The sequence below is a fragment of the Protopterus annectens genome, chromosome 1.part0, assembly GCF_019279795.1.
Source record: "Protopterus annectens isolate FY-2018-M chromosome 1.part0, PAN1.0, whole genome shotgun sequence".
In the NCBI taxonomy this organism is placed as follows: Eukaryota; Metazoa; Chordata; order Ceratodontiformes; family Protopteridae; genus Protopterus; species Protopterus annectens.
The window spans coordinates 9,888,490-9,904,512 of NC_056725.1; the positions used below are offsets into that span (position 1 = coordinate 9,888,490).

General features: G+C 41.4%; 1 protein-coding gene across 1 annotated transcript in view; it reads right to left on the minus strand.

The window, feature by feature from the left end:
* Positions 1 to 16,023, minus strand: part of DHX34 (DExH-box helicase 34) — a 1,598,514-nt gene that overhangs the window by 101,582 nt on the left and 1,480,909 nt on the right. The window contains exon 14 of the mRNA XM_044078772.1: positions 3,315 to 3,491. Within this exon, the coding sequence (XP_043934707.1) occupies positions 3,315 to 3,491 (177 nt within the window). The remainder of the gene's footprint in view (positions 1 to 3,314; positions 3,492 to 16,023) is intronic.

A 16,023-nucleotide genomic window follows, 5' to 3' on the forward strand; every position in this document is an offset into this window, starting at 1 on the left:
GAATAAACTACCTATCTATATCAAAGCAAGCTCCTCATTAGCACTCTTCAAGAAAAATCTTGATGATTGGATGGGAAATAGGAAATTCACCCCGGGGATCACTTCTGTGGCTCTGCTCGACAGTGGCACAGGAAAATAATTTTTCTTGGGTGGCAAAAGCCAGGGTACCTTTTTGGCTGGACTTGTATAGGCCCTAGGTCTGATACCTATGAACATATCTACAGCCTGCAGCAGAGCAGCCCATTCCAAATCAAAATTTAAGCCATAGGAAATTTAAGTGGAACACTCCATAACATAAGCACAGCTTTTTATATGGGAATATCTGTTGTCAACACATCTACTATTCCCAAAGTGGCACAGAACAATGACTAATAAGCCTGCAAGAGATCTACCATAGTGTTGCAAAAAAAAAAAAATGCACAGCAACAGGGCTATGCATGTTAGCAAACAATTTGTCACTCAAGTGCTCCTGAATTCTTGATTTAAGTGTTTTTTTTTTGTTCAGTTTCATCAATATAGACTACAGAGACACCTGAGGGTGCATTCTACACAGTTACTGCTGCAGAAAGAAGTGACTGGAGCCTCACACATTTTGTTATGAACTCACTTCATCTCAGCTACAGTATATTGGCAAATAATGTTAAAACCCCAGGGGAAGTTCTCTTGTGCTCCAAACACATTCCAAATCTGCTATTTGATATAGTTTTGCCTCTAAGAAAAACAAACTTGGGTATAGAAGATGAAATCATTTTGAATTGTTATTTTCCATCAAAATAGTTTTTCTAACAATTATATCTTGCTTGTCAAGTAGCTATGTTCCAATACCATGTTGGAGTCACCATAAATTGTATCAGTGTCCATGTTATATATTTATTCATGGGCACTAATAAAGAAGCATAGCACATTAGTTCTTTGCATGGCACAATCTTGTTAAAGATTGCTCAGTTTAGTCAGAAGCATCACTTATCATCATATCTAAATCATTAATATCGATTGAGACAACTTCATAAGTACATTTAACCCAAACGTGTTCATAGGTTCATACATTCATAGGTAAGTACGTGTTGTGTGTGTCCTTGTGGACCATTTTACATCAGCCAGTTTACCTTTTTGTGCCCAAAATAACCTATCCTCTTTGGTTATAGATTGGTCTTGCCCATCCCATGGTTGATAATTATATATTACCCCTAATGTGAATAACTGGGATCATACCATAGATAATTTGAAGGGACCCATGCATGGGATAATGCATTTAGGAGCTACCTCTGTCTATAAGTAGTACAGGGGGCAGTCCTGTGGTAAATGTTCTGCTCCCCATGCACAGATCTAAGTTGTACTGGAAAATGGACAGGGATGAACTTTGTTTTATGTGGATGGTGAGTCTGTTCCACAGCACAGGTATCCTCTGTGAAATATTCTGGTCCCTCCAAACTTTTCTGTTGATGTTCCAGTGGAGGTTTAGATCCCTAGACCAAGTATTTCCGATGCCATTTGACTTGCTGATGGGCTGTAAATCCATCAGTAAATGGTCAGAGGATGCTTTGTAAAACGGACATGGGTCACACCTTAGCAGTCTGTAGGATACCGAGTATAGTGACAGAGCTTTGAGTCGGTCCATGTAGGACATGCTGTTTAGGCCTTGTATCATTTTACAATGTATCTTTGTGTATTTTTCAGTTGTTACATATATTTGAACAGATACATGCTAAAGGAGGCATTACATTCAGTGATTAGTATAATGAGGGCTGAGTAAAGTGGGACAATGGCATCCCTAGATCTAGATACAATTGATTTGTTTATCAGTTGTGTAAGATAGAAGGACTTTCTTACAACAATAAACACAAGTTGGTCAAAAGTTATGCGACTGTCCACTTAAGTTCCAAAATCCAGAACAACTGGGTCATCTGTTACAGCCGTACTGTCAATGTGGCAGTTCCTTGGGGTAGATGACTTCCCAAAGGATACAATAATACATTTAGCTTCAGACCAAGATTTGGACAACAGTTATTTATTTGAGACAAACCTTCCCGCAGGATGGCTAGGTCATTTGGGGAGTCAATGACTGATCCGGGCTGTAAAGTTATTTGGCCAGAGCCCTTTGGTATTGATTTTTACCTCAGAAAAGTAGATGCCAAATAGTAGAGGTCCAAGCACAGAACCCTGCAGACTCCACTGTTGACTGATGTCTTCATGGAAGTAATTTCTTTTATTTTGATTATGTGCATCCCATCTTGAGCTTTCAACAATCCAGCAGGTGTCATAGGGGTTTATTCTAAGTTTATTTAGCTTTTCTACTATACCGGAGTGAGAAATTACATCAAAAGCTTTGTCCAGGTTGAGGTATGTGGTGTGTACCATTTTGCTTTCCTCCATTGTTTTGGTGACCTGTACAAACAAATCCACCAGGTTGAGCATGACCTGCCCTTGACAAATCCAAACTGAGACAGTTCTAATGTTTGGAGGTTCCCTATGTCTTGATTAATTCCATGATCGATCTTTTCATGGCTTTGCACATTAGGCTGGTCAGACTTATGGGTCTATAATTGTCTGAGTCTGTAGACGGTCCTCCCTTATGCAGAGGAATGACTGTAGCGGAGACTGAATACTGTTGTTAAGGGTGTGGTTAAGTCATGTTGCATCAGTGGATATTGTCAGGACCCACCGATGCTGTACTTGTACCTTTTGATAGCACTTTTAGGATTTTGCTTTGTGTGATAGCTGGAGGTGAACCAGTTTCAGGTATATCTTGAGGGACAGACGGAGGGGAGAGAGAATTAGTTAGACCTCAATTTATTGGCCAGTCGGTTAGCAATATCTTAAGCCTCAGTGCAAGTAACACTGTTCACCATCAGCTCAGCACATTGGTTGTGCTTTTGAGATTAGGAACATAACTAGAAAAAATGACTTGTGATTTTGTGTTGCAGAAATATCTTTTAAAAAAATCTTGCGACGCCATGTGTACCCTCTCTATGAAAAGTCATCAATAAAAATAAAACATTTAATCACCTGATTAACAAAAACAGAAAAAAGGTGATTGTGTGATTTATAAACAAATAACTCTAGTGCAAATAGAGCACCCGCAGCTGTGTTTTGACTTGACAACAAATCTTATTGCTGTAAGGACAAAATATTTTTAATTTTCAACAACACACTAAGACATGGTGATTGAAAAAAATAAATGGCTTCCAAAACAAATTGCTGTTGTATTCTATTGTATAAACTAGTGACAAAGAATATATTGAATGCCCAAGGAACTTATTTTAATTTCTGTATAAGAATGTTTAAGTTCTCTTAAATAAGAAATATTTACTCACAATAAGGCAGTTGTAGGTAAAAAAGCTATTCACTGCAAATCCTCCCTTGACTAGATTAGGTTCTGCCTTTAACTCTGAGAAGAAACCTGGCACACAGCCAAGATGAGTACTGGTTTGTGGTCCAACATAAAGATTCTGTGTCTGCAGTGCAGTGAGTCGATGAATACTGTACTCTGCCTATAAAGAAACATGGGAAAAGTCAGTGACACAATGTATTCTGAGCAGAGCAGGCAGACAAGAGTATTGCTACAAAGGCCAGTGCATTAAACAGTAATGAAAAAGAATGTTTAATTTACACATTTGTTAAATAGTTAAGTGATCTGGTCTATCTGAGAACACTTCAGCCCTGACCATGATACAGGTGCAATTCCATTATTAGATCATTCATTCAACAATAGCGTGCTTAAGTTAGTTTAGAGTTGTGGAAGCAATGCAGTCTATCCAGCACTCAGAGAAGGCAACCAGCAAACAGTCTAACTAGAGAACAGTGCACCAAAAAGTGTATGCACAGGCACATATGTATACATGTTGTGTGTTTGTATGTATGACTGTCAATAAATCCAAAAAGAAGAATATTCAGTCCAGGTGCCAAAACACATAACAAAAATCAGTTCCAAACATAAAACGTGGTTCAATACACTATGGAGAACATAGATATTTATTTACTTAATACAGTGCTAATGCATTTTCACATAATGTTTCATCAGGCAGTTTCAGCAATAAAAATACACCCTATCTTTTTTTGCGAAAGGCCAACTAATAAGAGTTTCTAGAGCTTCTAGATTAACTACTGGGTTAAAAGATTTAAAAGTAACTGCAGATGAATTTTGTAAATATTTTAAAGAAAATGGCTACGACAGTAAATAACTATCACAAGCCATGGATTTATTTTGACATTGATGTAAAAATGTGATGATACACCCAAAAGTACAGTTTTGTACCTACCATAAATATAGATGTTCGAGTGCTAATACAGCTGCAGTCATTACAGATGGGTTTTCCTGCCGTCAGGCGGGTCCTCAGTCTGCCGAATTCCAAAGTCTAGGTCCGGCGTCTGATGTCGTCACTTCTTCCCTGACGTCATTGCGACAGGGGTCTAAAAGAACCAGCCGACGCCATTTTCTTCATTTTCTTCAGTTTTTCTTGCCCCAGATGTCAGGTGCCCCCAGAAGGGAGGCAAAACATAAATTTATGTAATAATGCAATGCAACATAATCAAAAAAACAGTTGCAAGCAAATACACCATAAAAGAATACCCCAATCAGGTTGTATGATCAGGTTGTATGAGGAGGTGTTAGCCATTAGGCCTGTCCCAAGAGGGGAAGGAGGGAGGGAAACCTGGACTGCAGCTGTATTAGCACTCGAACATCTACATTTATGGTAGGTACAAAACTGTACTATGTTCATCGTGCATACAGCTGCAGTAATCACATATGGGTAGAATCCCAAAGCTAAAAAAGGGGTGGTAGGCACTAAGAGGAACTAGAAGGAGCCAGGATGCCTTTCAAGACTGCAGTGGCAAAGCCCGCTCTAGATTTGGAGTATAATGGTAGGTGATGGTGCTTGGAGAAAGTATGTACGGAACTCCAAGTGGCTGCTTCCAAAATATCTTTGGTAGGAACCCCCCTGAGGAAAGCTGTAGAGGTAGCTGTGGCCCTTGTGGAGTGAGATCTGATGCCTGTAGGTACAGTCTTACCATGAAAAGAGTAACAAAAGCGTATGCAGTGGGCCATCCATCTGTTTTCCATGACAAATATTGCAGTTCTGTTGAAGCAGCAGGCTCAAAGGGAGGCAGGGTCAATTTTTCCAGGATGAAATTGAGGTCCCAAGCAGGTACTGGTTGCTTCCTTGGGGGTTTTATATTCTTAGCCCCTCTGAGGAACTGTCTTAAGAGAGGGTGAGAGGAATAAAAGAGGATCAGTGTTGTATTCTGCAGAAATGGCTGAGGCATGGAGGAGAATGAAAGTCCACTGCTTAGCATCTCAGCTAGGTACTGTAATATTTGAGGTAGATTCAGTATTCCAGGATTCTGACCCTTTTTCTGATTCCATGCACAAAACCGTTTCCATTTGCGGAGTAGGCTTTTCTAGTAGAAGGCCTTCTGGCCTCCAAAATGACATCCTGCACCTCCTTGGAGAGTAGGGTCTGTTGTGAATTTAAGGAATCCTCCATGCGGCTAGATTGAGTGTTTTCAGCTGACTGTGAAGAGTTTTGAAGTTGTGCTGAGTCAGTAGAAGAGGCATTAGAGGCAGGATCCATGGTGATGTATACGTCAGGCTCCTCAGGAGTGGGTACCAGTGTTGTCTTGGCCAGTCTGGAGCAATGAGAATCATCTTTGGTCTGTCTGCTCTGGCTTTTAATAGAACTTTGGGCAGCAGAGGAAGAGGTGGAAAGGCATAAACTGTCATTGTTGTCCAACTGAAAGAGAGTGCGTCCACTTTCCGAGAGTGCGTCCACTTTTCAGGCCTGTGGATGAAAGGTCCTTGAGCAGAATTTTGTCAATTGATAATTTCTGTGGGTGGCAAAGATGGCCTTCCCCATGCTTGAATTATTTTTGTAAAAACTTGAGGATGCAACTTCCATTCGTGTGGATCTGTCATATTTCTGCTTAGGTTGTCTGCCAGCATGTTTTCCTTGCCTGGCAGGAACTGTGCTTGAAGTTGGATTTGTAATTCCAGAGCCATGTTCCAAAGAGACATGGCTAGCCTGCATAGGGGATATGAATGGGTTCCTCCCTGTTTGTTTATGTACCACATCACTGTGGTGCTGTCTGTCCTTATCAATAGTTGGCCTGGATGCAATAGGTCTTTGAAAGCCATAATAGCATTTATTACTGCTAGCATTTCCTTTTGATTGATGTGTAGGTGCTTTTCTTTTTGGGACCATTTGCCCTGAATGCACCGATCTGTCATGTGCGCCCCCCAGGCGTAGTCCGAGGCCTCTGTTGTGATGACTTGATTTGCTTGAGGCTTGCAGAATGGGAGACCTATGTTTCTTTGGCATGCTTGAGCCCACCACAGAAATTCCTTTTGAAGACATGGAATTAGTGGTATTTTTTCCAAACTGTGGCTGTGTTGAGACCATACGTTTTTTAGGTACCACTGAAGTTTCCTCATATGCAGCTTTGCACATGGGATTAGCAGGATGCAAGATGCCATGAATCCCAGAGCCTGCAGGATTTTCCTTGCAGTCAGCCTGGTGAAGGTTGCCAGTTTTCTGAAGTATTGAGTTAGTTGCCCTTGTTTCTCTGGCGTGCAGTAGGCCATCTGGGTGTTTGTATTCAAGCTGGCACCCAGGAAAATTATTGTTTGAGAGGGTATTAGTTTTGATTTCTTTTTGTTGACTGTGTATCCCTGAGAATTCAACAACATTATTACAAACGCCAGGTGTTTCAGAAGCATGTGTTTGCTGTCCGCTTGGATCAGGCAGTCATCCAAATATAGGTATATTTGTATCCCTTGAAGTCTGCAGAAGGCAATTACTGATGCCAGGCATTTCGTGAACACTCTGGGCGCAGTAGATAAGCCAAAGGGCAATGCAGAGAATTGATAATGGGTTGAACCTGCAAGAAATCTGAGGTATCTTCTGCAATCTTGTCTGATAGGGACATGCAGGTATGCCTCCTTGAGGTCCAGTGTTACCAGCCAAGACTCCTTGCCCAGCATGGGAAGAAGCTGCTGTAATGTGAGCATCTTGAATCTTGGTACCAGTAAATATGTTTAGGATGGATAGGTCCAAAATAGGTCTCCAATCTTTGCCCTTCCTTATTACCAGGAATAGTCTGGAATAAAAACCTTGACCCTGTTCTTGTGCAGGTACCTCTTGAATAGCTTTCATGTCCATGAGATCTGAAATTTGTTTTTGTGCCTCTGCCCTTTGATTGTGTGGCAGGTTTGGCATGCCTCTCATTTTTGGAAGGGTGTGAAAATCTGTAGCCTCTGTCTATAATGTCCAGGATCCATTTGTCTTTTGTGACAATCTGCCAATTTTTCGAAAATAACGCCAGTTTTCCGCCTAAAGTTGCTGCCAATTGAGCCTTGCTTGACATGCAAAGGGGAAAGTCATTGGTTCTGCTTTCTGAATGGCTGTGAACTATCCTCACCACCTCTTGGTATAGGTGCCATTGTCTGCCTCTAAATGATCCTTGAGATTGCCCTCTACCCCTCGGGCGCCTGTATCTACCTCTTTGAGGTCTGTCCGTGGCTGGAAAGGACCAATTTTTGAAGGCCAATTTCTACTGAAACGTGGAGGTTGTACCTGTAGGAAATCTTTCACTGTTTGCATTGATTTTGCCTTTTCCTCCATTTTCTTTAATACCTCCTCAGCTTTAACACCAAACAATACATCTTTTTGAAGAGGTGCATCTAGTAATTTAGCTTTGACATGATCTGGTAAGGTTTGCTCTTTTAGCCAAGCTTGTCTATGTATGACTGATCTTGTAACAGCAGCTCTACATGAGGCCTCTAAAGCATCAAAACCACATTGCAAGGTATGTTTACCCACTTGCTCTGCACTATGCAACAAATCCTGCAACTCTTTCAAATCTGGTTGTTCAGGATGTGACATTTTGCTTTTCAACTGAGATAATAAAAACTGTTGATACTTTAACATATGGAACTGACAGTTTAATGCCCTAATGGTTAAGGTGGCCGAGGTGTATACCTTTTTCCCCCACCTTTCTAAAGCTCTGGAATCTCTCTCTGAAGGTAATGGATTTTTGGCAGTGGAGGCCTTAATTCCCTTGGGACCCCGTGAAATAGTTTCTGGGTCAGCCGCATGGCTTTTGTATAGAAATTGGTGTGAATCAGGAACCCGGTAATACCTGTCAGGCTTGACTGGAGCTGGAGGTAAGGAATCTGGGTTAAGGCTGGTCTTTGAATACACATCATCTAGTATGTCTAAGACAGGAGGGATAGCCAGAGGCCTGTGCTGAGGGAGCAAGAGGAAATCCCTGAGCCTTTTCTTGGAGTCTGAGTAATCTTGGCCTTCCCAGTGGAAGTGTTCCCTCAAGGTATGCAAGGTTTCCCCAAAATACTAGTCCTCAGGGGGGGAGACAGAGGGAATGGACTCCTCTGCATTAGAATCTTCAAAAGGGGAGTAAGATTGTTCCTGGTCTTCAGAATGTTCTGAAGTAATGGAGGCCTGGTCCGAGGAAGGGTATTCTTCCTCCACTCTGGGCCTTTTGTCTGAGGAGGGTTGAGAACCCCTGATAAGAGTAATCAAATCCTCAGCCATTTTGAACATCTGCTTTTTAGGCATGGGTCCCCGTGGAGCTTGTCTTTTAGTATGCATGGCTGCATTAGATTTAGTGAAAGCCTTAATGGAAAAAGAAGAAGGCCTGAAGACACCTTGAGAGGTGGCAGGCCTGTCTAAACTAAGTTTCCCCGCCAAGAGTGGCTTCGGAATCTGTAGTCGGAGTGTGGGCCGAAGAGCCTGCGACCTCAGGCACAGAAGACACTGCTAATGAAGTGTCATCGGTAGTCAGGGGCTGCATAGGTGCCTCGCTGGGAACCGGAGCACCTGTAGTCGGCTTTAGTGTGGTGTAGGTAGAAGTCGCGGACCTAGTATGTCGGTCCTTATCTTTGCGTCTTTTGCTCAAAACTGGAGACGGAGTATCCGACGACATAATGTAATTAAACTGTTTGCCAAAATAGTGTTGGGTGAACTCCGCCCGACGCTTAATAGTGCGTCTGTTGAATGTAGCACAAAAACGACAGGCCGAGACGTCGTGGTCTGGGCCTAAGCAAGGAATGCAGAGGGAATGGAAATCCTTAAGCGGTATTTGCTTCCCACGTGAAATGCAATTATTAACTTTGTCTGACATCGTTCTGAGGCAAGAAAAGTTTCCCCAACGGGGTACTTAGCTTTCAAGAAGACTTCGGTCAGAAGCTGGCTGACCGGCACTTGCGAACTGCTTCTGCTTCGGGCACCGTGCGGCAAGAAAGACTGAAGAAAATGGCGTTGGCTGGTTCTTTTATACCCCTATCGCAATAACGTCAGGGAAGAAGCGACGACATCCGACGTCGGACCTAGACTTTGGAATTCGGCCAACTGAGGACCCGCCTGACGGCAGGAAAACCCATCTGTTATGACTGCAGCTGTATGCACGACGAACATCCATATTTTACTGTACCAGGAGAAGTTATTAGTTATAAAAATAATAATCTGCGGTCTATATCTACTTATTCATGAGACTGTAGTGAGATACACAATATTACTAAGAGAAATTGGAATATTTTAACAACAGATCCTCATATATTGGGCATAGTTGGTAATGTACCTACATTTTCTTTTCAAAATAGTAAGAACTTCAAAGGGAAGCTATGTTATAAGAAAAGAAGGAAAAAAACTTTAGCACGTAAAACATGCTCGGTTTGTGAGCATGTTAATGAAACGGACAGTTATGTGCATAGCAAGACAGGTTCAAGTTATTACTTTAAATATTATGCTGATTGTGCCACTAGAGAATGTATGTAAAGCTTATTATGCTTTTCCCCAGTTATTTTCTACAAATATTTTGGGTTTCTAATACCATGACAGAAATGGACCACATTCCTAAGTCAGGATATAATTAAAGTTAATGAAATGAATACTGTTTCAGTCATTGATGTTAGCTAAAAGTGCTCTTTGCAGCACTGGTAATGTGCCTAGAACTGACTCCTGCAATATTTATTTATTTAAGATTTGTTAACTGGGAAAGTCCGACTTGGAACAAAGCCAATTTTCAGCAGAGGCCCTGGGAGAAACACTCCAGATGCATGTCTTTGTAACGTGGGAGGAAACCGGAGCACCCGGAAGAAACCCACACGAATGTAGGGAGAATATGCAGACTCCACACAGAAGGCACTCCAGCTAAGAATCAAACCAGAGAATCTTGCTGTGAGGCAACAACGCTACTGCTGTGCCATCCTTAAGACCCATTGCTCCTACTACTATTGGAATTGTTATCTTTCATCCACAGTGCTCGTTTCTGCCAGCAAATCCTGATATTTTATAACTTTGTGTCTCTCTGAACATGAGCACTGTAATCACTGGGTGTAGCACTTTCAATGAACACTGCTACATTTGTCTTTTTTTTCCTGTACTACACTTGTTTTTTTCGCATCTATTTTTTTTTTTGGAACTGTTGGTAATGGGCAATCCCATGTGATGTACACAATCATTCTCAATAATGCTTTGTGGTTCATGTTTCCTGTGCTTCTCAGCTACTTTTATACTGTAAGGTCAGAAGGAGTTGCATTGTGTCCTTCTGGACTTAGAGAAAGCATATGACAAGGTGCCTAGAGAGTTGCGGTATTGTATGAGGAAGTCAGGAGTATCAGAGAAGTATGTAAGAGTGGTAAAGGATATGTATGAGAGTAGTGTGACAGCGGTGAGGTCTGCATTGGGAGTGATGGATGTGTTTAAGGTGGAGGTGGGATTACATCATGGATCATCTCAAAGCCCTTTCTTTGCAATGGTGATGGACAGGTTGACAGACGAGATCAGACAGGAGTCCACGTGGACTATGATGTTTGCAGATGACATTGTGATCTGTACTGAGAGTAGGGAACAGGTGGAGGATACCCTGGAGATGTGGAGATATGCTTTAGAGAGAAGAGGAATGAAGGTCAGCTTTAGAGAGAAGAGGAATGAAGGTCAGCAGGACTAAGACAGAATATATGTGTGTAAATGAGAGGGAGGATAGAGGAATGGTGAGGATGCAGGGAGTAGAGGTGGCGAAGGTGGATGAGTTTAAATACTTGGGATCAACAGTTCAGAGTAATGGTGAGTGTGGAAGAGAGGTGAAGAAGCGAGTACAGGCAGGATGGAGTGTGTCAGATGAGTATCAGTAAGAGTGAAAGGGAAGGTCTACAAGAGGGTAGTGAGACCAGCTATGTTATATGGGTTGGAGACGGTGGCATTGACAAAAAGGCAGGAGTAAGAGCTGGACGTGGCAGAGTTAAAGATGTTAAGATTTGTACTGGGTGTGACGAGGGTGGACAGGATTAGGAATAAGTACTACTAAAACAGCATTGGCAAAAAATACACATAAATACACAAAATCATACTCCGATGCTTTTGCAGGTTTTTATTTAGAGCCTCCGAGACCTCAAAAGCAGACACCCAAACAACCTGCACCTCTCGTCACAAAACAGACAAAACATAAAACACAAAACCAGTGTGCTGCAAAATCTGAGCTCTTAAGGCAAATAACATACCTAACTCACTAGTAATAGGTGACTCTATAGTCAGGCACACTGACGTCCCACTCACTAGGCTAGACAAGCAGACTGTTAGCTGCCTGTCGGGAGCCAGAATCCGCCACGTAACACAAGCACTCAGGTCACTCCAGAACAAGTACACATATAACTCTGTCATTGTTCATGTTGGTGTGAATGACCTGAGACGTACCTCCCTGGACTACATGAAAAGAGACATGGAAGAGCTCTCTGATCATGTAGCCCAGGCTGGTATGACCCTGACTCTGAGTAGCATCTTGCCCTCACCAAGAATGATACTTCAGTATAAAGAAAAAATTATCAATTTCAACAATTGGCTAAGCTTCTGGTGTCATTCAAAGCGGATCCAGTGTCTGTCTGTCAGCCTGGGATGACATGGTCGACAAGCCGCGTTGCTTCGCAAGAGACAGCTTGCACTTGTCACCCCTAGGCTTTCGAATACTGGTCAAGGCTCTTGCTGACCCCATAGTGCCTTTTTCAGGTAAGGCTCAAAAGTGAAACCCACCTCCTTAAACAGCACAATTAACAAAAAACTGAGGGTTATGTTACTCAACGCCAGGAGTTTAAATCTCAAAACGCACACGCTCAAAGCACTACTCAGTATGGAGAATGTCGGCATCTGTGCAGTAACTGAAACCTGGTACAATGCTCCAGAGAGCACCCCAGCAATACCGGGCTACAACTCATACCACACGTTTCGGCCACAGAACACGGACCGAAACACAAAAGGAGGGGGTGTATCCATATTCATCAAGGATACCTACACCTCCAGGTTAGTGGCGCAGCATGATACCTCTGAGATCATCCATGTGCAACTAACATCGAGCAAATCAGACCACCACTCCACCTGTCTGGAGACACTGGAAAACATGAAGGCCCTACCGAACACCCTGATATTGGGCAATTTCAATTACCCTACCATTCACTGGGAAAACTAGTCGAGTACAATTTCTCAGGCCCAGTGCTTCCTGGAATTCATCAACTCAAATGCCCTGGATCAGCTGGTAAACTCCCCTACCAGCGGTGAAAACACCTGGTCATCACCAACCAAAAATTGAAAACCAGAAGAAATATTATATAATAATATTATTACAACCTAGAATTATTACAATTATTGATCACATATCAAAGTTACTATCATTTTATTTTATTTAGAACATTTTCACAATATTTTCATAATATTTTCATTTCATTTTAAGTTGATATTGTTATAACCTATAAGAGATTTACAAAATCTTTAAATACTAAATAATTCTTTATAATATTTAGGTTATTTAGTTTTATTAGGATTTAGCAAATATATTTATAATTAGTCATTAATTTATTCAACTTTGTTATGAAAAGTTCTTCAGATTTGAATACTGTTTTCTATTAAGGATGCGCGCATGTGTGCGCCTCTTAACAGTGATAGTTACATATCACGTGCTAATGCTCAAGTCCAGATTAACTCTACCTCAGCTAGTAATCTTCTTCCTTTTTCAGGTCTAACCATATTAATCTATTTGACCTTTCTCTCATCTGACCCCCCACATCCTCTCTTCCATGTGAATCTCTTTATTTTTCTTCTTAAATTAAAATCCTTTTAAAACTATCCTAAATGGTCAGCCTAGAAAGAGAAAAAGCATGTTGTAATTTGTGTCTGTTTTTTTTTAATACTTGGCGTAGTTTATTTTAAATACTTTATGGTGTCTCCTCTTTTTGTTTAAACTACCAAAGGAGAACAATCTGTATTCTATGAACATGTACTTACCTACTGTCAATGTGGAGCTTTTCTCCCCGGGCCTCCGCTGAAAATGGACATATATCCAGTCAGACCTTCCCGGTCAATAAAATAAATAAATAAAATTTTGGACTTTGTCCCTTATTAAAGACGTGAACAGGGACGTTGCTCCACATATCATAGATTATTTAATGACCAATGGACTCTCTAATGCGTAGGAGAAAGATGTAGAAATTTAATGTGTAGCATGGATCTTTATGCTGATATAAGCAGGGTTGATATGGTGACCACATTTTTGGTTGCGCTAGTTGTATTTCAATAGCTTGATAGTTATAGTCAAGAATTGTTTTGTATATTTGATGAAGTATAGATACGCGAAATAAGTCAAAAACAAAAATTCTAATAAGGGGATTTGACTAAAAAATAAGTTTATATTTTATATACTATATTTTATAAACAAGGAAGAACAAAAAATAATTGAAATAAATGCTTTTGAAAAACTCTTACAAAACTTTAAAAGTTAGTATTACACTTTGGCCACTGGATGGCAGCAAAGTGGAAACAGGGAAACCATATAAAACCAATTCTATTGGAATGATACACCTGGCACCATAGCCAGTGAAAAACTAGACAGAGAACTGCATATTAGCATATTGCCGAAGCAGGAAACACATGATGGGCCAAACACAATCATAAGAAGGAAAATGCCAATGGCTGACGCTATGAGACCTGCAACCAATGGAGATATTAGCATATTTTTGGCGCCAATCTTAAATCATGATCATAGGTCACAGGTCACTTAGTAATGTTAAAGAAAGATTATTGGATATTCTAATAAAGAATGAGAACGAATGGATATGATTGGATAAGAAGCTAACTAATTTTAATTTTATTGGTTAGTTTTTAATATAAATATGAAGTGTTGTAATTAAAAGATAACAATTTGAAGAAGGCTAAATAGCCCAAAGCGCTTATCGTTTTATTATCTTGGAATCTTATTTTAATTATTAAACTTGTTCGCTGCCTGACATAGGACTTTATCGTGGTGAATATTTGCTGTGGTGGAATACCAGAGGTTTTTTCTTTTGCATTTTTTTACATTACGAGATGGGTTGCCAACTAGCTTACAGATAGAACTCACACGGTAAGAATAGCGGGCTCCAGGTCCGACTCTAAACCAGTCATAAGTGGTGTCCCGCAAGGCTCGGTTCTGGGACCCCTACTGTTCGGCATATACTTCTCAGAAGTACAGGCAAACACAGGAGGACTATGGCTAACCAAGTTCGCCGATGACTGCAAACTGGGAGCCATGATTGACTCTCCGGCTGACATGGACATCCTCCAAAAGGGCCTTACTGAGACGGACACCTGATGTCAAAGTCATGGCTTCAAGCTAAATGCCAAAAAATGCATAGTCACCCATTTGTGAAAAAAGAAAACCCCAAGAATTACCACATAGGTGGCAGCCCCCTTAAGACAGAAGAGGTAATAAGAGATCTGGGGACCCAGGTAGATAGTAATCTCTCCTTTGACAATCATATTGCCAAAGTAGTTAGGAAATCCGTCTATGTGGCCCATCTAATTACTAAAGGGTTCGCATCTAGAAATAAAGAGGTTATAGTGCCCCTCTACTTGTCACTCATTAGACCCATCATAGACCCATCATAGAGTACAATGCCCCATTTGGGATATACCTCACAAGACACTTCCAACAGCTGGAAAGACCACAAAAGTACCTCACCAAGAGGATTACTGGCCTCAAACTTATGTCCTATGCAGCCCGACTGAAAAAACTCTGGCTGTACTCATCTGGCTGTACTCAGTGGCATATCGCTTACTCAGAGGTGATCTCTGCCTGACTTACAAAGCCATGTCCAACTCCGAATTGATGGACATGCTCCACCTAAAGAAATCCAAGTCACTGCGAGCCACGTGCTCTAGTGAGCTAAACCTCACCACAACAATAAATAGAACATGCTGGAGGGATAGATTCCTGTCACAGAGACTCCCCATGCTTTAGAACAAAATTCCAAATTACATCAGGCAGAGCCCCTCACTAACACTCTTTATCAGAAACCTTGACGAGTGGATGGGTAACAGAAAATACACCCCTGGGATCACTTCACTGGCTCTGCTTGACAGAGGATCAGTTAGTCAATGGGGTGTCGAAAGCTGACACTCTGGCTAGGCTTATAAATGCCCTCGGGCAGATAGGTTCATAGGTAGGTACTAGGCTAAGTATATTAGAGGGTCAGCCCAGGTAAGAAGGTTTGGAGACAAAGCCAGAGACGCAAGATTATGTTGGTTTAGAGATGTGCTCAAGAGGGATGCAGAATAGATTGGGAAAAAGATGCTAAGGATGAAGCTGCCAGGTAACAGGAAAAGAGGAAGGCCAAGATAAGGTTTATGGATGTGGTGAGAGAGGACATGCAGGTAGTTGGTGTGACAGAGCAAGATGCAGAGGACAGGAAGAAATGGAAACAGATGATCTACTGTGGTGACCCCTAACGGAAGCAGCTGAAAGAAGAAGAAAAGTGTTTGCACAATCACCAGTGTGACAGGCTGGCCCCATTATTGAGCATTTCATTGTACAGGACTCTCTGCCATGAGTCTATAACACCCAGAAACTAAGTGGGTGATTATTTCCAATTCTTTTTGCAGGACCTACAGTTGCCTCGTTCTCCCACATGTTTAATGGAGCTTGTAAACCAAATGTGTATGCAGCCCATTATCCTGAGTGCCATTGTTAGTGTTTCATCCTTTGGTT